The following is a 25,796-nucleotide window of genomic DNA, read 5'->3' as shown; positions in this document are numbered from 1 at the left end:
CATTGCTTCTGCCTCCTGCCAGCACTGCCAGTAAACTGACTGCTGGGAAAGGGGTGGCAAGCACTGGCTGGGGTGAGTTTGTGGCCATCGCCCAAATTTACTGGACCGCAGTCATCTGTTTTTCCTCCCACATGGCTTCTCTTGCCTGTCCACACCTTGTGTCCCTCGGGCCAGGCTGGGAGCTGCCTGGAGGGATGCATTCTGGGTAGGCTGGGGCTGTGGAAGCTCAGGTGTCTGCCTTAGCTGCTCTGAGGCCCTGCAGAGGAAAGCACCTCCAAAGAGGTAGGTGTGGTTATGTGTGTGCTGAGGGCACATAAAGGAAAGTAGGGGGGCAGGAACATCTAGTCAACCATATTGACCTGGGTTGGTCCTCAGCAACTGGGCCCTGGCTCTCCTGCAGATTTCATGACCATTAGTTCTGGCCAGAGACCTATCGGATGAGCAGAGGTCTGGAGGGTCCTCCTTTTAAGCCCTACGTGCTAGGCACAGTCTTGGAACCCGTCTCAGAGCACCTTGACCAGTAAGCCTCCCGACGGCACTCCGGAGTCAGGAAGGTGATCACCACCATATAGATGAAGAACTGAGATGGGGGGACTCCAAGTTGCTGGTCCCACAGCTGGGAAGGGAAGGGTCTGAGAGAGTTCCAGTTTTCTCCTCCTCAGCTGCTCTCCCTTCCTGCCCCTGAAACGTGTGTTCTCCCCCAAATGGAACAAAGTACCTTTCAAAAACAACAAATATCCCATCCAATCAAGACAAGTTCTGTGATAAGAAAGTGAGACCTCAGCGCTAAGGCCCACAGTCCTGGCAGTTCCCTGGGAAACAGGCCTCGAATTCCATTAGTGACATCAGAGAGTGCCGAGCACATCCACGGGGTCTGTGATTTCTAAACAGAGGCATGACCAGTGCAAGGACGCAAGGCCTCCCACTCAGATGGGTCCCATGCTGGATTAAATACTTAGCCATCACCATCTTAAAATTCTTAATACGTGTTGAATGTGGGCCCTTGTATTTTCATTTTGCACAGGGCCCTGTAAATTACGTAGCTGGTCCTGCTTCTGGGAAAGCTTCCTGGTCACCTCTCCCATCTTCCCCACCCCCAAACTCAGTGCTTCATGCAGGCTCGACTCCACAGCCACAGTGAGGGATGCTTTCCCAGCAAGTGTCTGAAACCAAACTGAACCAAAATAAACAAAAGCCCCAAATCCATGCAATTAGCCAATAACATCTCCTCACCAAGACAAAGCCCTTCCCCCTTCCCCACCAAAGCTGACACTGCCCCCTTGAGACCTCTTTCCTCTCCCAAGGTCTTACTATCATTTTTGTGCGACTCACAAGTAAAATTACCAGGGGTTCTTTTCTCCTCTGTATTTTCTTGCATAAATTTGCACCTGTTTCTGTTGCTATTGTCATCTTCGGGTGTTCTGTTTTCCCATTTTTTGTCCTCTCACCCTTGCTCACACTGCACATGCAATCATAAGGAATATTCCAGGCAGGTCAAGAATCTCTCCGCAGCCCCATCCCCAATTCTCTTCTTTAAAATCTGATAGTTTTAAGATCCTAAAATGGCTCCAGCCAATTTTTACTAACATATGTCACCCCAGGGACTGGCCAGAAGAGGATGGTCAAATATTAGCATTGGCAGATGTCCTTTGGAATGTCCCTAGGAGAGCTACATGCTCTGGGAGCTCTTTTGGCAAGTGGTCCATAATCTGTGAGATGGCCAAGATATCCACAGGAAGGAGAAGATATGGAGAGAGTCTGCAGCTTCAATGACCCTTTGAAATGCTCATCACAAGGACAAGTTCTCCTCAAAGGAAGGTGAAATATAACTGAGCATTTCTGTGCAGATGGTACCTATAACAACCAGAGGAATGAACGCAGGTTAGTTCTCTTTGGTGTCTTGGTGTGGTAGGCAGAGTAACGGCTTCCCGGTGAATATGTTACATGACATAGTGAAGGGGAAGTAAGGTTGCAGACATCAGGTGGCTTTGATGATGATGAGACTATCCTGGATTATCCGAGTGGGTCCAATGTAAGCACAAGGGTCCCCCAAAGTGGAGGAGAAGCAGGTCAGGGTGCTTCTATGTGAGAAGGACTCGAGCACTTGGGTCAAGGATAGAGGCTGGCTTTGTAGATGGAGTAAGGGGCCATGAGCCAAGGCATGCAGTCAGCCTCTAGAAGCTGGAAAAGGCAAGGAAACAGATTCTGCCCCACAGCCTTCAGAAAGGAATGCAGCTCTGCGGACACCTTGATTTTACCCCCAGTGAGACCTGCATCAGGCCTCTAATCCATAGAACTGTAAGATAATGCACTTGTGTCGCGGTAAGTCATCAACTTTGCGATAATTTGTTCCAGCAGCCATAGAGAACTAATACACTGGGTCCCAAGGATTCTTACCACCAGAGCGTTGTGAACAAGCAGAGCTAAGCAGAGGCAGGGAGAGGCCCTTGGGAGGCCCCACCACTGCTCCCCTCCCGATGAGGACACCATGGGAAAATTGTGGATTAAGTAAAAAGATGAAGAGCACCCTTCACTTTCTGTCCTTGGGTTGGCCCACAACCCAGTGGATCCCTCATATGGGAGGGACTCCATTAAGACCTAGCCCATAAAGACCTACTAAACCCAGAAGCTCCCAAGCTTTCCCTTCATCCTATCAAAGTTTATGATGCTCTGCATTTTAAAAAGCACGGAAGTGATTACATTGACTACAGATACACTAAGGGATAGTGGATGATAATATATAATACTTATTTATTGTTTACCCTTTTAGGAAATGCTAGCATGTTTCATGTGGCTCATTCTAGACCAGAAGCACTTATCCTTTTTAAAGTCATAGGCTCCACTGGGAATCCAATGGAAGAAAGAGACCAACATGCACAAAATCTATTTCAGGGGCTCATGAAGCCCCTGATGCATCCAGCCCCAGCCCAGACCCCCTGCTCCAACTGCTAGGACAGCTGAGGAAGGTAATCGGAAGGCCACTTAAGGCCGGTGTCCTCAAAATCTCTTCTCACCGTTGGCTACCTACCTCCTGCCTACACATTAGGCAGACCCCAGACCTACAAAACTCCTGAATCATTTATAAGTACCCGTACATCTTTCCCACAGGTCTAAGAGACCTTAGGGGTGACAGACCAGAAGCCAGTGGTGGGAATAAGATGAGAGAAGAGTAAAGAGTTGGGGAAAGGAACAAGAAGAAGGCTTGTTTTTCTAACAAGCCACAGCCACTCTTGTAGACATCGAGGCACAAAATCAACACGCCCCGTTAAACTGTACCTGATTACCACCAGAGTGGGGGTGGCTGAGCCCAGGCCAAGGGGAGGGATCAACACCCATATCCCTGTCACCGTCACCATGAGGACAAATCACCACCAGCAGGGGTGCACCTGTGGGCAACGCTATCCCGACCCATACCCACTCTAGAGCTGTGCACAAGTCTGGTGCCCAAGTCACTGCGGTGTAGGAAGTCACTGCCTCTCAAGATGGTGTCCCCTGGGGTTGTCCAGCAGGGCTCAGCTGTCACAAGGACCTCCATGAAAGTCCCGACCACCCCCTACCAACTCTGCGATCTTGGGCAGATGAGTCCTCCCCACGTTTTGTGTCCTCAAATACAAAATACAGATGATACCAGTCCACATCCACAGTCTCATCAACCTTAGGGTCAGATGTGCTTCAAAATTCAGAATTTTTCAGATTTTAGAAAAGTAATAGAGTACAAAGATATAGAATGGCTCTGTCATCAAACACATGAGTACACACATGAGTATCAATAGTCAGACTAAATAGTTCAGATTTTGTCACCAAATGAATTCATTAGTTGCAAAATAATGGGGCACCCGGGTGGCTCAGTCGGTTAAGTGTCTGCCTTCGGCTCAGGTCATGACCCCAGGGTCCTGGGATCCAGTCCTGCGTCCGGCTCTCTGCTCAGTAAGAAGTATGCTTCTCCCTCTCTGTGCACGCTCTCTCTCTCTCAAGTAAATAAATAAAATCTTTTAAAAAACAAATTAGTTGTGAAATAATTTCATTTTCAAAATTGTATTGTTGTTCCTCAGAACGGCTGTTAAGACATGGCACCCTACGACTACTTCCCAGGGTTATCATCGGGTGAACCGAAGGAGTGAGAGCGCCCCCTGCTACAGCCACACCCCACACCCCAGGCCCACTTCTGTTCTGGCAATTCTAACTGGCCTAGGTCTGTCTCCCTCTCTAGGTCACCAGCATCTTGTGGGTAGGAATGACCGCCTGCTCACCTGTGTATTCCTAGTACCTGGCCTACCCTAGGCACATGTCCCCACGGGTGTGCAAAGTGGAATTTAATTAGACATCTAAATCCCTCAGTCTGCCTGTCTCCAAGCAGGTGCAGAAAAGGGCATCGCAGAAGTGAACTCGAGCACAGATGAAAACACCAGTGTACGTATCCAGCATCCCTGCAAGGCTGCCTGGAGAACCTCTTTCGCACTTCAAAATACTTTTTTTTTTCAAAAACCCAATTAATAGCCACTAGGAATGGCCCTGGCCGGGGAGACTCAGGAGATCAGCTCTTTAGCTAAAATTTATTTCATTTGAGTCCAAAATCTTCCCTCCAACCTTTAGACTGGAGGAGCCCCTGGCAGCCCCGGGAGGCCTGGGAAGCCAGCTTGGGCCTCTGCTTCCCCAGAGGCCGCTGCCACACATCAGGGGAAGTCTGGGCACAGGGCCAAGCAGAGCTTTGCCTTTCTTCCCTTTGAAGACTCCAGTCTTTAGAAGCAGGCCTGGCTGAGTTTGGAAGGAAGGCTCGCTGCCTCTTTGCACTGGTGTCACTGAATGAAAGAAACCCAGGGGCCCCCCATGGAAGGCTGCATGAGCCCTGAGATCTCAACAAATGCCAGCTACGGCCTGAGAAGCACTCACACGAAAAGAAAAAGGGATTTGGAAAGTGCATCTCCTTTCCAAGAGCGGGGAAGGGGACAATTGAACAGCAGGAGGAACTGAAATATCCACTTGGATTATTGTCCTCTGTTGTCCTCGGTGAGGGTGGTCACTGGCTCTTGTGGGCCCCCCTGCCCGCCCCCTGCTGCCAGGCCAGTTAGGCCACCTATGTCATGCAGCCTTGTCGATAGGATGCCAGTTAGGATTAACCCCTGGCCCCTCAGGTGCGCCGTTAGCATCTAGAGCCAGGGCTTCCCACTCTTAGCATTTGTTGGTGGGTCAGAAATGTTTGTAAAGGGCCTCGTATCTCAGGGGCAGAGGAGCCTGGGTCCGGGATGTGCCCTACAATGCGTCTTGCCCCAGAACAGCTGCACTGTGTCTCCAACCCCGTGGAGCAGGAGCACGACGGACCTGAGAAGTGTGCGCTCTTCTGGAAATGAGGATGATGGTGAAGCCACTGACCTCCAGAGGTGAAAGGGGCCTGAGAGCAAGTGGCGCTCCAGAGGATGTCAAATGAACAGCTGTACTAGATCCAGACCTATCTTTACAGCGGACTTCCAGCCCCCGTGTGCTAGTTGGTTCTGGGAGTGATGGCGGACTAGTCCATGGGGTGGAGATGGGGGTGTGGGGCACTGATGCTGGGTCACTGAACTTACACCATGCCCACGAAGGGAGGCTTGGGGCGCTCTCCCCTGCAGGTGAAGTGTCTGCGTAGGGCTGACGGAGGCTTTATCCGGAGGTTTTTTTGTTTTGTTTTGTTTTGTTTTTGCCTCTTCCAAATAGCTTCCCCCCAGGCATCTAATGCAGGATCCAGCACCTGTCCTCACTCCCACCCCCACCCCCACCAAGCCTTCCAGATCCGATATCCTGTCCTCCTTCTCTGCTTTCCTCCCTGCAGAGAAACCCCACTCTGGCACACTGTCAGACCCGTGTTAGAAAATATGTGCAGAAAGCAAGTCACAGGAACGTGTGGATTCCTAAGGGGAGGCACCTGCAAGCTATTCACATTCCTAAAATGCTGCCTCTTATCAACCTAAGGAATCTCAGGCTGGTGGAATTCCAAGCAATACAAGAGGGAACCATACGACAAATCTGAGGCAGGGGAATGTGATGTTAAACTGCTGGGGACACAGCATCACTCCCAGGCCACCTGCCCCTGGGACCACACCTCCAACCCACAGGGTAGAAGAGCCGCCTGCGGTGCCTGTTAAATGCAGATCCCTGGGCCCCGCTCCCAGAGGTTCTGGTTCTGTAGGTCTAGGTAAACCCCCCTGCACATTCCTCTAGCAACCCCAAAGCAGACAGCTCACAGACCACATGGTGAGGTACGGACAGGCCCATTACCTCTGCGTGCTTCTCGCTTCCTACCACTTCCTGTTCGGAAAATAGCCACTCAAAGCTGTTTTCCCCCAGAGAGCTGAAGGCAGTAGGTAGGGGAAGAGTGGCCCCCTTCATTTTCCATGTGGACTATGTAACCAGAAGTACCCCAACTAATACTCAATACTCGCATATTTACAGATACAAGTGTCCGAAATTTGGGTCTCCAGGGTGGCTCAGTCGGTTGAGCATCTGCCTTCTGCTCAGGTCATGATCCCAGGGTCCTGGGATCGAGTTCTGCACTGGGCTCCTTGCTCAGCCGGGAGACTGCTTCTCCCTCTGCCTGCCGCTCCCCCTGGTTGTGCTCTCTCTCTCTGACAAATACATAAAATCTTTAAAAACAACACACACAGAAGTGTCTGGAATTTGCTTCAACCTAGTCCAAAGGAAAAAAAGAAAGCTATAAGAGACATTACTAGGAGACCTAATGACATCTGTCTATCCACTGTGGATGAGATAATGTCAAGGTTAAATTCCTAGTTTTGGTAACTGTCTTGTGGTTATTTTCTTATTCCTAGGAAATACATGCTGAAGAATTTAGGGCTAAAAGGGCACAGTGTCTCCAAAGTGTTCTCAAACAGCTCAGAAAAATAACACACACATATATGTGTAGACATAAGCATGCGGAATATGATAAAGCAAGTGGGACAAGATGTAAATTGTTGAGTCTGGGTAGAGTATAAGGGAGTTCCCCACACTATTCTTAGAACGATTCCATGTGTCTGAGATTATACTATCAAAGTACAAAGTTATTAGGGGAAAAAATCCCAGGCCAGTAGGGGGTGTCAGTGAGTGGACTCCATTCTCATTACCTGCGTATGTACTTGAAATTTGCGGTCATGAAGACAGTTCCCTGTACCAAGCCCCAGGTCTGGCTTGAGATGCACTGACCCTGCACAAGCCGGGGAGCTTCACCCCATTTACAGCCTCATGGGCAATGACATGTGAGCCGGGAGGGCCACCTGAATTTGGGGTGCTGCCCTGTGCATCCCAACCCCCAACACCGAAAGGAAAAAACTGTACAATCTGACTTTTGCAAGGTAATTTTTTTCTGATGGCACAATTCATATCAATATTTTAGGAGAGAAATCTTACATAGAAGCAATTATACACCAGAAAATAAAAATTACCTTTCAGACACACATGGCCCTTATCCGAGAGGAGTTTTTATTGGGACAAGTGAGTTACTTCAGACTCCGGAGTTTACACTGGGCTTTAACACCTTTCCTTAAATGGTTTTGGGGATATAAATTTAAGCCAGAATGACAGATAGATTTTTTTTTAAAGTTCTCATTCAAGTAGAATAGAATTAGGAACAAGAAGCCAGAGATTGTATGGATCATATGATATATAACAAGACGATGTGTACGCAGAGCTAATATTAAAACTCTTTGACCAGGGCACCGACCAACCAAAAGCAATGAGAACAGATTTAGATGCGAGCCCTGCAGCTGGGCCGTGCATCGACCTGTAAGCTCCTGGGTTGTTGGGAATTCCAGGAGCACCGCGGAAGGCACCAGTACTCAGTCTGGTATACACTTAGTGAATACCAGCTCTTTACGCGAAGGAATATTAGGTCTAATAACTGTGGTTCATTCCAATCCTCGTGGGAGCTATGCCAAATTTAGGTTCATATCTAGTCTATACTCAGAGGGTAGTGAGTTCACTCTTCCCAGAGCTCCAGATGGAGTCAAGACCCTGCAGTAATTTGAGTATAGCTCAAAAATGTTAATGACTCACCGACTTTTCAAGAGCTGCTGAGCCAAACACAATGGATTTGGGGGTGGGAGATGGAGAGGGGAGACATGTGGGCATTGTTCACACTTGCTAATAAATATCTCCTTTTGCTTATAGAGACTTCAGGGCAAAACAAATGCTTTCGGGGACACTGAAGTGAGTCACAGGCTGAGAATACAAATGAGTTGCGTTGTAACCATCTGCAAAAGCTTCTCACGAACACGTTCATTAGAGGAGTGGGTTACAAACTACTCCACGAAACAGTTAAAGTTTAGAAATTCATTTGTGATTTTATGCATGGCATTTTTAAAGAAGAAAGGGTATGTTCCATTATCTTCCCATGCTGAGAGAACATGAAGTTGGTTACTGTACTGGGAAAAACCACAGCTGTTCCTTTGAGTTATAAAAGGTACGAGGGTAGAGACCTGGTCTTTGTTTTGTCTTGTTTAATTTAGTTTTGTTTTTTTACACAGTGCCTAGTTCAAGACCATAAGTGACTAACTGCTTGCTTGATAACTGCTTTTTGGTGGTGAGGTAGAGACTGCTGAGGAGATGACCTTGCCCGTTTAGGTCACAGGTATTTTATTTTTCCGGTAGCAATTATTGTATTTAATATAAGACAGCTGTCTTTTCCTGGCAGGTGAACATGATGGCAGACCTTATCCGGTATGTACTTATTTTTCCTGTACGGGTGCCTGCGGCAGGGTGTTCAGCCCCTGGGCGGGGGTTATGCCCTTCCCAGTACTAGTGTGTGCCAGTCGCGGGTTGCGTTGATAAGCCATGGTCTCTTCAGGGAACCAAGCTAGAGCTCACGCAGTCAAAATGCAAGTGTATGACGATAGGAGGAAAATAAATTCAAACCTCAGTTCTAAACTTTTTACTTGTCTCATTTCATTTCTATGTCCATTGGTATTGGGGTTTTCCCCCCATTTTAAGGGCAATCTCAGGAAACGTCCACAATCGCACAAGACCTTGCCTTCCCCTCAGTGTCACGCACGTGTGTGGAAGGAATGACCAGCCTCTGTGGCATCCAACAGCCACCGCAGGCCATCGACGAAGCTCTTAGCTCAAGTAGGCACTTGACACGCAGTGTCTGACTGGAAGTTTGTACACAATGGCCGCAGGACAATCCCGCTCTAGACAGTTTCCCCATGTCTGCACTCTGAAGCACCGTTTTCCAAATCTCTAGCCAAAGGCTATGGCTTTGTTTCCTTGATCCCCTAGTTAGCGATTTCCCCCTGAGGGTAATGGTTTGGGTTCTCTCTAGGTTGTTTGTGCAAATAAAAGGTACCTGCTAGGTGAGGGCAAGTGGACTTTTAAACGCCCTTTTAAGTAAAATTCGAAGCAAGGGAACAGAAATCTGGACAAGACTCCATCACCGAGATTCTGTGTCACCTGAAAGATGAAGAAAATGGCCAACCAAGTAAACTATCTGTCTGGACAGGTGTGTCACCGTGGAAAACCTTGGTTGAAAAACATTCTAAGTCACTCCTTTTCCATCTTCTTTTTAATTCAGTTCTCCCACAGGGGATTTAGCAAACCTCTCTCACCCCACCTCAGCCCATAAAAATCCAGCAGAGCAACAGAGAGTTCCGTAAGCTCCGCAGTGAGGTCAGGGTGGCTCACGGGGTGGACACGCATGCGCAGGGGCATGGAGATTTCTGGGGACTGAGACAGGCTTCTCGCTCCACAATCCTTCCCCCAAAATCACAGGGCAAGCTCTCTAACAGGGGAAAACACATTATTTTAAAGTTAAAGAATAAAACTGGAACTCCTGCGTGGCTCAGTCAGTTGAACGTCTGCCTTACGCTCAGGTCATGATCCCCGGTCCTGGGATCCAGTCCCCCATCGGGCTCCTTGCTCAGCGGGGAGCCTGCATCTCCCTCTGCCTGCTGCTCCCCCTGTTTTGTGCACTCTCTCTCTCTCTGACAAATATATAAGCAAAATCTTAAAAAAAAAAAAAAAAGAATAGAATTTTATCTTCCCTTAGAAAGAAAGGCCACACAGTGATTAAACTCATTCATTCATTCATTCATTCATTCATTCATTCATTCATTCCCCTAACCATTCACCCAACACTGGGATGTTGAGCAGAGGCTGTGGGTCAGGTCCTGAGGAGGCAGGAGCACCACAGGAGAGTCAGAGCCTCATGGAACACACAAACTTGCACGACTCACTCTAATGACAGCAGGATTTGAGAAAAGTGCGGGTGATGGAAAGTAGAGGGGGAGAGTATGCTACAATATGAAACCAGAGCCTTTTCGGGGAATGGAGGTGACACCAAAGAGGGAAAGTCATGACAGGGAGTGAAGGAAGGCCCTGGGGTAGAGGTGTTGGCTGTCCGAGCTGCCAAGCCATCTTCTTCCTCTGAGCAGAGCCTGGGTTTTGTTTGCCTCTTAACCCCTACTCCTTCCACCCCTACCACGTGAGGCTGAGTGGCCAACCTTGATCAATCCTTTGCCAATGACCTGGGACATAATCCTGCAAGTGAAACTTCGGGAGACATAAACTGTGAGGCACCCAGGAAAGGTTTTCTATCTGATGACACATCAGGAAGGGACATCCTCTTTCTTCTTCTGTAGGACACTGCTGTGACTGCCTTGTGCTGCCTGGCACTGTGGCAGCCATCTTGTAACCACGAGGAAAACTAAATTTGACAGGGCCCCCATGGCAGAAATAAAACCTGCTCTTTGATGACAGGAGTGCCCTACCTCAGAAGTGCCCTACCTTGGGATTTGTTATCAGTTGAAATTAGAAAATTTCCTTATCATTTAAGCCACTTAAAGTTGAGTTTTGAACTATCCGTGGCCAAAAGCATCCTAACTGATAGGATTTACTTCATAATTTTGTGGAAGACAGCCCTCCCCTGAGGCCTCCTCACCGTTACCAGTTCATCTGTTAAATAGACAAGCTGAATTCCCAAGGGCCATGCACAGAGCCTTCCTGTTATTTTTCCCCAGCTCTATTCAGGAAAATAAAATTAATTTTCTAGCCCATGAATTAAACATTGCTGCTGCCGGCTGAAAGATTTTAGCAACAGCCTTTTGTTGGCAAGAGAAGCAGGATCCCGACATGTTCTAAAATAAGCTACAAGAAGGCAGAAGGGGAGGAGGGGAGGCAAAGGGGAGGAGGCCATTAAAAGGAAGAAGGAAGGATTGCCAAATCCCACTCATGTCCCGCTTCTCTGAACCGTCAGCCTGTGGCTGGACTTAAGGGAGTGCTTCTCTAACTTTAGCATGCAGATGAATCACCGGCGATCTTATTAAAATGCAGGTCCTGACTCGATAGGTCCAGGGTGGGGTCTGGAAGTCTTTATTTCTAACAAGCTCCCAGGTGATGCTGATGCTGCTGGTCTACGGACCGCAGCCTCCCGGGATCCGCAGAGCCCTCTAACCCATCCTAGCAAGTGCAGAAATGGGAGGCAGGATGTCGGAAGCAGGACTCACCAGACCTGAAATGAGGGCTAGTGGGAACCAGCTATTTAAACCCGGGCTCAAGGGAGGAAGTGAGATAAGGACAAGCCCCCGACACGTATGTACCTTTTAGGAACCAGGAGGAGTAGAGAACAGGGGCAAAAGCCTGAAGGAGATGCCCTACCCCACTGGCCACCTGCTCCAGGTGTGTGCCCCAGGGTCTCTCCTGGAAAACTTCAGACTCACTCATCCCACCGGCAAGTGTCTGGTCTAAAAATTGTGCTCCAGACCATTTCATCATAACAGGAATTGTTGGTGTGTGTGATGGGCTGAGAGGAGAAGGTGAGAGTCAGGCAGAGGCGGAAGGGCAGCCTTCCCACAAGCCCGATCTCCTGGCCCTGCTGCTCCAGGCCCTGAAGAATCTTCCTCACCCTGGGTCTGGCCCCTGACCACGTTCAGCCTCCCAGAACCATCAGGGCCTGGAACCACCCTCTTCTCTTTGTCTTCCCTCCCCTCAGAGCTCTGCCCCCACTCTTGCCTGTGGCCACAATACCGTTTTCCCCCAAATCCCTGGGCGGGCCAGCCAGCCGCGGGCTTCCTGCTGGTGCGCCTGGCTCTCCAACTGGCCTCTAAGTGCCATGAAGTCCAGGATCGCACTGGCGCCTGGCAGGGAATGGGTAAGTAATAAATAGTATTGAACAAGGGAATTAAACAATGGCTCTCAGCCCAGTTGTGCATCAGAAATATCTGGATGGTAAAAAATAACAACAACAACAAAAACACACAAAAAACCCAAAACAAACAAACAAACAAAAAAAGAAGAAATAGAAGAAGAAACCAGGGCATCACTCCTAGAGATTCCAATTCAGTAGGTCTAGGTGAGGGCTGAGGCTTCCAAAAATTGTAAAGGATCCCCAAGGGATTCTGATGTGCAGCCAGTTTTGACAATCACTGGAATGGAAAAAATGAGTGAATTCATGGATGGGTGAATACGTGACTGCATGTGCAACTGGGAGGACCTCCCTCCTGGCCACTCACGCACATGATGAACAAAGGATGGGCATTCACGAGCGAGGACAGCCGGTACCTGCTGCTGGGGCCACCATCCTATTGCCAAAGGAAATAAAATCAGAGCGACCGCCTTGACCCCCGGACTAGCGCTTTCTGACAGAGCGGGCGGGGCTGGAACAAGGCTCAGCCTCCTAGGGATGAGCTCAACAGAGGGAAGGAGAGAAGGGAAGCGCTACGGGAAAGTGTACCACACTTTCCCTGTGCTGGCTTCTAGGCCAAGTTTTTTTTTTTTTTTTTTTCCAAATTCCAGTATAGTTAACATACAGTCCTATCAGCCTCAGGCGTATAACATAGTGATTCACCATTTCCAAACATCATCCTGCACTCATCACAGGTCAGGCCGAGTTCTTTATTGTTTCATTTCACTCCAGCTACAACCTGATGTCCTACTGTTGTACTACTGATTATCGTCATTGTGCGCTTGGGGACACTAACGTTAGCAGGGCGGGTGATCTGACCAAGGCTGAACATGGGGGGAGGGGGAACGACTGGGTTTTGGTCCCAGACCCTCACTCCAAAGCCTAGCCCCTTAACCTCAGGGCTAAGAAACGGTGTGTGTCCCAACAGCGACAGGTAGACCGCATGCCAGAAACTGCAGCATGTCCAAATAAACACTCAGTGAGAATAATGTCACCCAAAGACATTGTTGTGTTTTACAAAATCTTAAAGGAACCACCACAGCTGTTCACCTTTTGTAAATCGATCAATGGCTCTTCTGTGCAATTATTATAATTTTATGCCATCCACAAAGCTAGATAAGGCAAGAACAAAAGTGTTACAGCAAGGTCATGGTGGAACATTCGGATTTAAAGTCTGTCCCTTCTATTTGAGCCACAAGTGCTCCAAGCCCCAGACAGACAATGGAGCCAGTGCCGATTTTGTGACTCAGGCCCCCGTCGTGGGAGGGAATGCCAGTCAATAGCACCGAGGGTCTACTCTCTGGCAGGCACTTTCACAGGCATCCCATTTCTTCACACAACTTTCAGCTCAAGGCTCCTGTCCCCCTTTCATGGATGAGGAAGCCGAGGCTCGCACGCTGGAAGGGGACATGTATGAAGTTGAACCGGGGGGCGGTACCGGGCTTCCAGCCCAGGTTTCTACTCTGCAGCACTGCTCATTTCAAGACCACAGTAGAGTCTGCAGTGACCTTGACCAGTTTTAGAAAAAACTGAGTTAATAATGTGAACCTCAAACCTCTATTTATGCTCGTTGGGACTATGAAGCCAGCAACAGCGTACTCTATTCTCCGGTTTCGCTGCCCTCCAGCCTCGGGCACGGAGGCTCTTAGGGCCTGCCCACTTATTAAAAATACAGGAGTTGCAACAATGCACTGGGTATTACAGGGTTTAGAAGGAAGATTCGTTTTTGGTTTTTGGTTTTTTAGTAGTTTAATTGAGCATTAAAGTGGGGTTGTTTGTATGTTTGTTTGTTTTAAAACGTGACTCAAGACAGGGATGGGGAAAAAAACCAAGTCACAACTATGACCCTAAGAGATTTAGAGAAATACGTGGGCCCTGTTTCTACAGCAATTGTAAGGGGCTCAAAAAACCCCAGAGAAAACACTAAAGACCAGGTGAATTGTCAGCTAAACAAAAAGATTCTTATCTACAAACGAGTGACCTTTTAGAGGAAAATGGGAGGAAAATGGAATCAAAGAGAAGGGACTGGTCGGGAGCAAGGGGTGGGGGGTAAGGGAGGAAGGACTAGGAGGGATTTGTATTCATTTGTCTTTGGAAACTTTGAGAAAGAACCTTTGTTTCCAAAACCAAAGCAATCTTTTCCATGCAAGAGAAGCAACAAAGCCAAGTTCTGTGCCAGCTCTGTAGAGTTCCCGTGCTGCGAGAGGGCCTTTTCCCCTTCGACTGAAGAAAAAGAGCCCGTATCAGGACCAATAATGATGGCAGCTAATAACCATGGAACACCGGCCAAGGGCCAGGTACTGTGCTGTGATTTACACATAATCTCAGATTTAGCTCTCACCGCATTGCGAGCAAGAAGTATAAATACACCCATTTGACAGGCAAGAAAGGTGACGTTTAGAGACGTTCATTTGTCCAAGGTCATGTAGAAGATAGGTGGGAGAGCAGGGATTCACGTTCAGATACGTCTCTCCTGAGCCACGCTCACCCTAGAAAACCTGGAGGCAAGGCAGAAGTCCGAGGCCAACACCTTCTTGGGGCTCCTCAACAACTTTAGGGACTTGATAGAAAAAGAAGCACAACCCAAAGACAAAGACATCAAGCCCATCCCAAGTCGTGGAGGCAGGTGACTGGTTGCCTGACAGAAGACAGCTCCTCTTGGGCAACTCTCAGAATTACATAGAGCTTGATTGGTGGACCAGCACTCTCCAGACCCCAGCCTCTCCGGGTGCTCCTCTCCCCCAGGCTGCTTTAATCCCCTCCTCCTCTCAGCTTCCTCCCCAGAAGCTACACCCCACTCAGGAGAGTTCAGCAAGGGCACCAGGGAATTCCTGTCCGGCCTCAACAATGGCCATGTCTGCGCCCAGGCAGGATGGAGGAAGGGAGCAGGGCAAATGACTGCTTCTCATGCCTCATACTTCCACTGAAGTTGTCCCAAGAAGAAAAAAAGCCATGACGTCACCACAGGACACATTTAGGGGACTCAGATGACACTTAGAAACCAGAAAAGTCCCTGACATTTCTGGAAACCAATATCCAGAATGCCTGGAGACAGGCAAGGCCAAGCTCACTGGAAAGGAGCCCAGGACTCTTAACTGCCATTACTCAGTCCTCTGTTCCACTCATCCTGGGATTCAGGGCATGCGAGAACTGTGCCTTTGGCCCCAAACTCTTAATGCAGGCACTTTTGTGAGCTCCGGCCTTCAGGTGAAGATTTTTCTTCCAGTTGGAGTTTGCATTCTGTCCTTGAAACTCATAAACTCATCCCTCGGGACCTGTGGGAACCGAGAGCGTTCTGTTCTGACAGGCTGCCCACTCAGAAAAGTGCAAGTATAAGAAGGGAAAGCAACCAGCCCTGGCCCCAACGAGAGTCATAAAAAGGTGGGGGACTAGGCAGTGGAGGAGGGTGTACTGAACAACTTGATGGATCTTTCATGGATGACATCTTACCGCTCCACAAATTACTCGCCACACGCTGCACACCTAACACAGTCTCTGCTGGGCGCACTGCACCGATGCCTGTTTCCACGGCAACGTCACCCGGGGTGCAGGGTGGCAAGCAAGGGACGAGCTAAGCCTATTTTCTTGACAACTTACATCCCCGAAGTGGATGAGCAGCCCATTAGTGCATGAACTCGGCCCTAAAGCTAGACAGGACCAGCGGCAGAGGTGGTGAAACAGGGTGTCCAGTGGGGGAAATTTGTGGGTCAGTGCCCCAGGGCTCCCACTGAAAATACCCTTATAGATCCTAGCGTTGAGCGCAACTGATCTCAGCTAATCTCAGTCTCTTCCTTCTCTCACAAGATGTCCATCAGATAAGATTCATTTGATTAGAATGTATCTAGGGGCACCTGGGTGGCTCAGTCTTTAAGCCTCTGCCTTCAGCTCAGGTCATGATCCCAGAGTTCTGGGATGGAGCCCCGCATCGAGCCCCGCATCGGCTCCCTGCTCAGGGGGAAGCCTGCTTCTCCCTCTCCCACTCCCCCTGCTTGTGTTCCCTCTCTCACTGCCTCTCTGTCAAATAAATAAATAAAATCTTGAAAAAAAAGAAAAAAAAGAATGTACCTAAGCTGAAATTCTAGACTTTGAAACTACAACAGCTACCACTTTTTCTTTTCTTTTTTCTTTTCTTTTCTTTCTTTTTCTTTCTTCCTTCCTCTCTCTCTCTCTCTCTCTCTCGTTCTTTCTTTCTTTCTTCCTCTCTCTCTCTCTCTCTGTCTTTTCCTTAGTGATACAATGAAGCGCAGGTAGGGAGAAAATCAAGATTCAGAGAACAGAGCCGATGAAAGGCAGCTAAGGCAGAAGTCTATGCGGGGAGATACAGAATGGGGTTTGGCAGCATCACCCACAAAGGGAAACCAGAGCAGTGTGTGGGCTTCTCTGGGGAAGCTGAAGGCGTCTGGGGCTGAGGGAGGTGTCCTCTGGTCAAGGTCTTTCAGAAACAAAGATTCTGTCTTCACCACAGAGAACAGCCTGGAAAGGGCAGAGGCGACTTGGCAAGCCTGGAGAGGAGGCCTTGTGCTGTGGCTCCTGGCGGGGTGCCAGGGTCAGCAGGGTTTGGGGGCTATAAGGACTGGAGCCTGTGGGTCCCGCGGAGCTCCAGACAAACACAGAAATGTTTTAAGTGCCCACTTCTCCCTGAGTTCTCTCTGACACTGGCATTATTAAGGCTAAGCCCCAATTCCCTGGAGGCAGGCGGGCGCTGAAGTCCAACGGCACAGTTCCAGCCCTGGAAAGGGAGGGAGGAGCTCCATGAAGTCTCATGGGCTGTAAGGGCTTTCGTGTGGGGGTATGTCCATGAAGCAATGGCTGAACATCCTACAATCTAGTCTTTTGGAGATAAGGGAAGGAAGATAGAGAATTAAACCAATACATAATCACAAAAATCATGGTGAAAAGGACACAGAATTGAGGAGGTGCACTCAATGGGGGAGGCATGAGCAGGGGGCTGCCAAGAGCTTTTAGGGGGCTTAGAAAGGCTTCAGGAGCTGGCGCCTGGCTGGCTCAGTCCAAGGAGGAGCAAGTGACTCTTGATAGAGGGGTCCTGAGTTCCAGCTCCTGGGGCTGCCCGAGGAGCTAACTCGAAGGGGAAAAAAGGTTCAATGGATCCCCAAAGACTCCTGACCCTCTCACCATCCATCAACTCCCCGGCCCCTCTCTCAGCCGCACCCCCTAAGAGTTACGGGGCTCTGGATGGATTTGCTTCCAACAGCAGGGGCTGCAGGGTTTCAAGGGAAGGCTCGCAGCCTAAGTGGCCTAGGCGTTTGAAGCTGGCACTATACCAAATAAGCTTTGAGGAAAGAAGTCTTCTTATTTTCTTCCTTTGCCCCTCCGGAAATAAAAGTCGGTTGTGTTTCTCCTGCCCCCCCCCCCTTGGAGATCCCCAAACCCGGAGCTGAAAGGGCTCCTTGGATTACCTCATCAAATTCTCAGCCCAGGATATCAATGCCTGCGCCTTCTGTCCCCGCTACCGCCCCTGATGTGACTGAAGCCAAAACCAGTTACTGGGACCAGGGGGACCTGCGAGGTGGTTCAGAGGCTAGCGACTTGAATCGCGTAGGGCAGGCACTGAGCCCCTGGGGCGCAGGAAATGGCGGAGGGGGTGGGTGCGGTGGTCCACTCCTGGGCTCCTTCCCCCGCCAGCAAGGATGGGGGTGCTAGGAAGGAGGGTGGTGGGAGAGCCACAGGTGCGGCGACAAACCCGCACTGGCCAGAGAAGGACAAGGCCTGGAGGAGGCTCCGCACGGCCACAGTTACAGCTTTGTGCTGGGCGGGCTGAGCAATCTCGCCGAGGGCTCGGTTTGCTCGCCAAGAAACTTCTGGGACCGCGAAAGCGCAACTGGGCATAGCAGATCACGGAGGGGGCAGGGGCAGGGGCCTGTGGGGGCAGGAGGGAAACGGGTTTCTTCCATCTAATCCGCGAAAATCAAGACTGTTTCCGTGCCGGGTCTCTCCACCCTCCTCCACTCCCTTTCTTGTTCTTAACTCAGCCCCAAGGTCCGTGGCCAGCAGAAGAGACCGCGAACCTGAAAGGCGGCAGATGGGAGGGCGCCTGGGACCCGCACGGGCGACACAACCATCCCGCCTGTCTTCCCTCCCGCGAAGCCCAGTTCAGCCAGTGCCCAGCGTGTCCCCTGGCGCTCCTCTGCGCACGGCGGTGCAGCCGCAGGACTCCGGGTCCCTCCCGCTCTCCATCCAGGAGCCGGCAAAGGCGCCTACTCTGCCAGACCGCGGGGGAGGCAGAAGTAGCAAATACCTGCACAGAAATACCAGCCCGTCCCAAAGGCCCGACAGCCGCAGGTCAAGGCGGCGGGGCGCGTGGGAGAAGCGACGGGCGAGCGCAGCGGCGGCGGGCGGCCGGCGACCCCGCGCGTCCCGGCGCGGCCTCGCCACGGTGCCCGGGGCACAGGGGGCGCCGGCGGAACTTACCCCAGAGCAGAGTGAGCGGCTTGGCCGTGGGGATGAGCGCCAGGGAGTACACGGCCCCCAAGTGGAGCAGGCTCATCAGGACGACGTTTCTCCAGACGATGTTCTGCCGCTGCCCGTGCGCGCCGGGTCTCTGCTGGCCGCCGCCGTCCTCCGAGCCTTCGACCCTCGCACGGATCTCCTCCTTGGCGTTGCGGAAGGGGACCTGCCCCCCGTCGGCGGCCGGGCCTGGCATGGCTGGGAGAGGTGGGCGCCCGCGGCGGCGGCGGCGGCGGCGGCAGCGGCGGCGGCTGCAGGCAGGAGCTCAGCAGGCGCGGAGCTCTCCCGTGGGGGCGGGGGCTTCTGCCTTTTGTTGAGGGGGGGGGGGTCTCTGCACTCCCGTCCCCGCCTTCCCGGCCCTTCTCTGGTTCCTTCTCTCTTCTTCGGGCTTTCAGCGTGGACTAAGGATGCAAATCGCGGCGTCCGGCATCTGTTGCTGGCGAATCACCCAAGCGGCTGCCAGGGCCAAACTCGGCTGCGAGGAAGAGGAGGCGAGCGTCCGGGGCGGGAGGGGGCGCGGAGTGGGGGGAGGGCTTGAGGAAAGGGAGCGGGAGGGAGCACTCGGAGGGAGCCGAGGAAGAAAGACCTGCATAGCTACAGCCAATCAGGATCGCCCGTGGGGCTCTTAAAGAGGAAGGCGCCCTCCCGGCCTCCGCTGCCCGGGCTTCCCGGAGCCTGACGCGCGAGCCCGCCGGACAGGCGGTTGGCCCCGCCGCCCGCGGGTGGGGGCAGGGGGCTCCCCCGACAGGGAGCTCACAGCACTTTGGTCGTTTCTCTGTGCTTCTCCAGTTCCAAAAAATACCTTTCCCTTTTGAAATGACTTCTGTTTTTCTTTTGAAGCCACAGGCCACTCGCGTTGGCGAATGTAAAATAGCTGTCTGGAGTGGCAACACCGGTTAAGGCCATATCCGAGGTGAGAATCAGAAGTCCACGCGTCTTCCGGTTCGCACGGTGGAGGAATGCAGCCGTAGCAAGACGCACAGTAGGTGCTCAGTTAGTGCCTATTAGATGACACATAACATGAGTTAGCAGCCAACAGCGCCCTGCCCATCGCTCAGCCCCGCATCCGCGCAGCTCGGCGCACGGCCTAGTCTGGGCTAACCAGCGCCCTTCCGGACTGTCTCCTTAGTCCTGGGTGGATGGAATACCGTCAAGTCAGCACCATTGGGAAGGGGGCTTTAGAAGAATCACCCAGAACTTTCAAAGTAAAATTAACCCGTGAAAAATTTGCGTCTGTCTGTTCATTCTTCTCTTTGCAGATGATTTAGAGCTGCTTCGGAGGGAACCCTAACTGTACGGAAATGCTGAGAGGGGTGAGCAGGTCACGTCCCAAACAGGTGTGGCTGCACCTACAGGCTGGTAGCAGAAGAAAAAGGCCTCAGAACCAGAAGTCCGAGTTCTAGTTCTCAGTCAGTGTGACCCAACTCTGGTCTCCAGACACAAATTTCCCTACGGCACAGAAATAATTTGTACTCTTTCTCCCAACTTGCAAATTCTATGAATGTGAGTTTGAAGGAGTACTATTATGTTGACAAATAAAGCTGATTTTTGGATTACCTATTGTTAGGAATCCTTTCCAAGATTCTGGGAAAGGGCAAAAAATTACAAAGAACTGCATGAAAGGGCCATATGTGAGCAACTTATTGTTAGCTGACTTGAACCAGTCCAATCAGTCAGATTAAAATAATGGCTGATTTAAAATGGAAGCAAGGTATGTGGCTGCGGAATTAGGGCCACTGAGGAAGCGTTATGGTGGCGCTTCAGATGGAGCTGAAATTATAGAATGAAAGGAAATTTGCCTGGTGACCAGCCAGGTAAATGTTGGCACTGGATAATGACTAGTGAGACAATAGAACATGAAACTAGAGGGTATCGATTTCACTGGACTAGTTCTTTGGCCAAAAATCTCTGGGTTATTGTAATGACTCCCCCCACACTCACTCTAACCATTCAGTCGTTTGTTTGGGATTTATCGGGCACCTTCTATGTGCCAGGACTAGTGGACACTGGGGATACAAGGATGAATAAGGTATGGTCCCTGCCCTAAAGGAGCTCCTCATCTGGGAGGGAAGGCAGATCGAACAAATATAACCTCTTGGCTCTGACCTTGGAAGAGCAGGAAGGTCCAGTCCATTATGAGAAAAAAATTTATTATACATCAAGCATACATACCAAGAGTCCAGGGGAGACAGCAAAACAGTTCTTTACTTGACCCCTGGGTACATTATGTGTTGGATAAGCCATTCTGTCTTGAATCTATCTTGAATGAACATCTTCCTTTCTTCCCTCTAATGAGTCAGACTGGGTTGGACCAATCATTTCAACAGGTTGAACTCAGGATGGAGAAGGGGAGGTCTGTATGTGTTGCAGGTGGGGGCAAGTGCTCTTTAGGTCTTCCAGATCCTGCCTACAAAAAGATGATTGAAGGAAAATGGTTCTTCCAGATCCAATCTCAGAGTGAAACCTCTACAGATACACTCTTGCTGATAACAACTGTCCCCTGTAGCATATTATGCCATCAGGGCTACTGTCTCTTTTCCTATCTAAGGTCTTTGTAAAAGACTTTAGTATATTTTCTTAGCTTCTGGTCAAAACCCCAGAAGTGGATGAGTGTTCCTCTCACCACTTAATGGGGGCAAATGGGATAGTAAACCTTATCCTGTCAAACAAATAATTACCAAAAATGTGCTAAGAGCCCTAATAGTGGTATGTACAAGATAAAATGGAGGTACAAAGGAAGGAATAGTGGCAGGGGGGAGGGCTAATATCTGAGTAGGATTTTTTAACTTGATGTTTTACAGGTTTTTTTTTTTAATTTGTGGTAAAATATGCATAAATCTTAACCATTTTTAAATGTTCAATTAGTAGTGTTAAATATATAATAAATAATAAAATAAATATATAAATCTCCAGACCTTTTCAACTTGCAGAACTGAAATTCTATGCACATTAAACAATAACCCCCCATTTTCCCCTCTCCTTAGTCCAGCAACCATCATTGTACTTTCTTTCTCTATGAGTTTGAATACTCTAGATACCTCAGATAAGTGGAATCATATGGTGTTTGTCTTTTTGTATGACTGGCTTATTTCACTTAGAACAATGTCTTCAAGGTTCATCCATGTTGTAGCATGTGTCAGAATTTCCTTCCTTTTCAAGGCCAAATAATATCCCATTGTATGTATATACCATATTTTGCTTACCCATTAATCCGACAATGGACATTTGGGTTGTTTCCACCTTTTAGCTATTGTGAATAATGCTATTATGAACATAGGGGTACAGCTATCTCTTTGAAACTGCTTTCAATTCTTTTGGATCTATACCCAGAAGTAGTATTGATGGATTTTATGTAATTTTATTTTTAATTTTGGGGGGAACTCCATACTATTTCCCATAGCAGCAACAGCACCATTTACATGACCACCAACAATGTGCAAGAGTTCCAGTTTCTCCACATCCTTACTAATGCTTGTTATTTTTGTTGGGGAGTTTTTGTTTTGTTTTTTGGATTTTTTTTTTTTTTTAGATCACAGCCATCCAAGTGGATGTGAGGTGGTATTTCATTGTGGTTTTGATTTGTGTTTCCCTAATAGTCAGTGATGTTGAGCGTCTTTTCATAGTCTTCTTGGCCATTTGTATGTCATCTTTGGAGAAGCATCTGTTCTAGTCCTTTTCCCATTTTTTAATCGGGTTTTGTTGTTGTTGTGCAGTTACAACAGTTCTTTATATACTCTGGATATTGACCCCTTATTAGATAAATGGCTTGGAAATATCTTCTCCCATTCCAAATGTCGCCTTTTCACTGTTGATTGTGTCCTTTGATGCTTAGAAGTTTTAAATTTTGATGTGGTCTAATTTACCCATTTTTACTTTGTTACCTATGCTCTTGGTACCACATCTAAGAAATAATTATGAAATCCAATGTCATGAAGCTTTCCACCTGTTTTCTTTGAAGACTTATTTAATTCTAGTTCTTAAGTTTAGGTCTTTGATTCTTCTGGAGTTAATTTTTGTATCTAGTGTAAGATGAGGGTTTAACTTCATTCTTTTGCACGTAGATATTCAGTTTTCCAAACACCATTTGTTAAAGAGACTCTCCTTTCTCTATTGAACGGTCTTGGTACCCTTATTGGAGAGCATTTGACCATACAGTAGAGGGTTTATTTCTGGATTCTCTATTCTATCCCATTGGTCTGTAAGTCTGTCTCTATGCCAGTGCCACATTGTTTTTTTTTTTTTTTTTTTTAAAGATTTAATTTATTTATTCAACAGACATAGAGACAGCTAGCGAGAGAAGGAACACAAGCAGGGGGAGTGGGAGAGGAAGAAGCAGGCTCATAGCAGAAGAGCCTGATGTGGGGCTCGATCCCAGATCGCCGGGATCACGCCCTGAGCCGAAGGCAGATGCTCAACCGCTGTGCCACCCAGGCGCCCCTGCCACATTGTTTTGATTACTGTAGCTTTGTAATACATTTTGAAATCAAGACGTATAAGACCTCCAACTTTGTTCTTTTCTTTTTCAAGATTATTTTGGCCATTCGGGATCCATTGAAATCCCATATGAATTTAGGATAGATTTTTCTATTTCTGCAAAAAATTTCGCTGGGATTTTGACAGAGATTGCAATTTATCTGAAGATCGTTTTGGTTGACATCGTGACAATATTAAGTCTCCAATCCATACACATGGGATGTCTTTCTATGTGTCTTCTGTAATTTTTCTTAGCAACATTTTATAGTTTTCAGTGTACAAGTCTTTTGTCTCCTTGGTTTTTTGCCAAGTGAGGATTTTCAAGGAGTACTAATAGAGATATAATGCACACCACAAACTCAAGCCACATGTATAAATTTTCCAGTAGCCACATTAAAAAAGTAGAAAAAGCAGGGGCACCTGGGTGGCACAGCCGTTAAGCGTCTGCCTTCGGCTCAGGGCGTGATCCTAGCGTTCTGGGATCGAGCCCCACATCAGGCTCCTCCGCTATGAGCCTGCTTCTTCCTCTCCCACTCCCCCTGCTTGTGTTCCCTCTCTCGCTGGCTGTCTCTATCTCTGTCAAATAAATAAATAAAATCTTTAAAAAAAAAAAAGTAGAAAAAGCAAATTTTAAGAGTTTCTTTAAGCCAATCTATCCAAAATATTATTTTTTCAATGTGTAATCAGTATAAAACTATTAAGACTTTAACAATTTTTTTTCCACGCTGTACCTTCAAAATCCATTGTTTATAGTTAGAGCAGAGCACATCTTAAAATTCAGGTTAGCCACATATCAAGTGCTTAATAGCCACGTGTGGCTCCTGGCTACCATATTGGAGAGCACGGTTTTGAAGGATGACTAGTTTATTAGACAAATAAATGGCAGAGGACATTCTAGGCAGAGAAAGTAGTGCAAGCGAAAGCTTTTGCATTTGGCATTTAGGGAGATGTCTGGAATATCTGAAGTGAAAGTAGGGAAACAGTGGGAGATGAAGCTGAAATGTCATGCAGTGGGCAGCACAGGAAGGTAGGTGGGTCTCAGGAATGTCATGCAGAAAGAGCTATGTGGTAGGTGAGGGGGGCCCTGGAAAGTTTTTATGCAGCATAATAATCTGATCAAATTCACATTACAGAAAGACCACTCTAGAGGAGGTGTGGAAAATGACTGGATTGGAGGTAGAGAGAGAGAAGACTGAAGGCAAGAGGACCGGTTAGGCACTATTTTAGGAGTCTGATCAAGTGAGGAGGATCTGAAGTAAGGCACAGGCACAGATTCTGGAGAAGAGGTAATGGAGAGGAGGAATAAATCCAAAGAAACTAAAATGGAAGAACCAATAGAAGTTCATGCTTGATTGAGCATGAAAGAGGAGAAAAAAAATACACGGTTCTTTTTGGCTCTCTGAATTTGGTTTTCAAGTGAAAGACAGTGTCATTTATTGAGATACTAAATCTGTGCTTATTAGCATTTTTGTAAAGTAGGGATAATAATACGTACTTTATAGCATTCTTGTGGTAACTAGGGATTAGCACAGAGTCTGGCATGTAGTAAGGAGCCCATAAATATTAATCATCATCATTGTTGTCATAATCATTCTAATCATCATTTTGGAGACTGGGACCGAAGAAGCAAGAGCAAATTAAAAAAAGAAAAAGAAGTCCTGTTTTGTAAGACATCCAGGTAGGTCTGTTCAGTAGGTTGTTGAATATATAGGCCTGGAGCCCAGCAAAGATCTAGGCTGGAGGAGAACAATTTCGTCGTAGTTCAGTATAGTAAAATCCATGGCAGTAGAAGTCTGTCCTGGGAAAGTAGAAAAAGACTCCGGGCAGAATTCTAGTGAGCTACTGTTCATGAGAATGGCACAGAAAGAGAAGCCCCTGGTGTTGGACTGAGATGAAAGAGGTAGGAGAATCAGCAAAATGTGGGAGAGGATCCACAAAACCGAATGTTACAGAAAAGCTACGGAGAAGGGAGAATGAGGAGCCCATTACACACAAAGGTCATTGCTGACCCTTGCCAAGGCCTTTTCAGTGAGTTATGGGAACAGAACTTACACAGAAATTTAAGAATAAGGAAGAGGCAAGCATAGCACATATACGTAAATCAATTTTCCAAGAAGCTTAATAGTGAAGAGAAGAAGGATGGAGAAGCAAAATTGAGTGTGTGTCTGAGTGTTCAGATAAGAGGAATTTGAGCACTTTTGTGGCTAGTGGAAAAATAATGAAAGGTCAAAGGTCAAAAGTCAAAACACAGGAAGGGGTTGCTTGATGGAGCTATTTTCCTAGGGCTGGGGAGAGGGCGAGGCAGGATGGGATCAGGTGATCAGATGGTTGCACTTTGAGCAGAGGGACAGCTTGTTCTTGGACACTGGAAGGAAATGAAGATGAGGGCAGATAAAGCTTCTAGAGTCAGTAAAGTGAGGGAGGGTGCCATTGATAGCCTATTTCTTCTAAAGGGAAGGTCAGATCATCTGCTGCGTAAGCAGAGTGGGAATTTGGTAGACAACTGGAGAAAAGTGATGAAGGCTTCCAGAGCTGTGGAGCGGAATGAAAGAGCAAGCTGACCAAGGACGCTTAAGAGGTTGGCAAGCCAAATTAAGGGCCCAACTAAGAGTGGATGCTCTGAGCTTATAATGGCTTCAGTCTGCACAGGTATGGTTACACTGCCTCACTCAGCAGTCTGATGGAGTATCCAAATTGAAGTAGGGAGGGGGAT

The 25,796-nt window shown here is 48.4% G+C and overlaps 1 protein-coding gene across 1 annotated transcript in view; it reads right to left on the bottom strand.

The window, feature by feature from the left end:
• Nucleotides 1-19,147, bottom strand: part of SCD5 (stearoyl-CoA desaturase 5) — a 140,296-nt gene extending 121,149 nt beyond the window's left edge. Inside the window, exon 1 of the mRNA XM_045790461.2 lies at nucleotides 18,575-19,147. Coding sequence (XP_045646417.1) covers nucleotides 18,575-18,806 — 232 coding nt within the window. The 5' untranslated portion in view covers nucleotides 18,807-19,147. The remainder of the gene's footprint in view (nucleotides 1-18,574) is intronic.
• Nucleotides 19,148-25,796: the final 6,649 nt, after the last annotated feature.

This window comes from Ursus americanus, chromosome 8, assembly GCF_024610735.1.
Source record: "Ursus americanus isolate L20-20 chromosome 8, mUrsAme1.1.p, whole genome shotgun sequence".
NCBI classification, from domain to species: Eukaryota; Metazoa; Chordata; class Mammalia; order Carnivora; family Ursidae; genus Ursus; species Ursus americanus.
The sequence above is the reverse complement of the archived record's forward strand: the minus strand, read 5'-3'. Positions and strand labels throughout refer to the sequence as shown.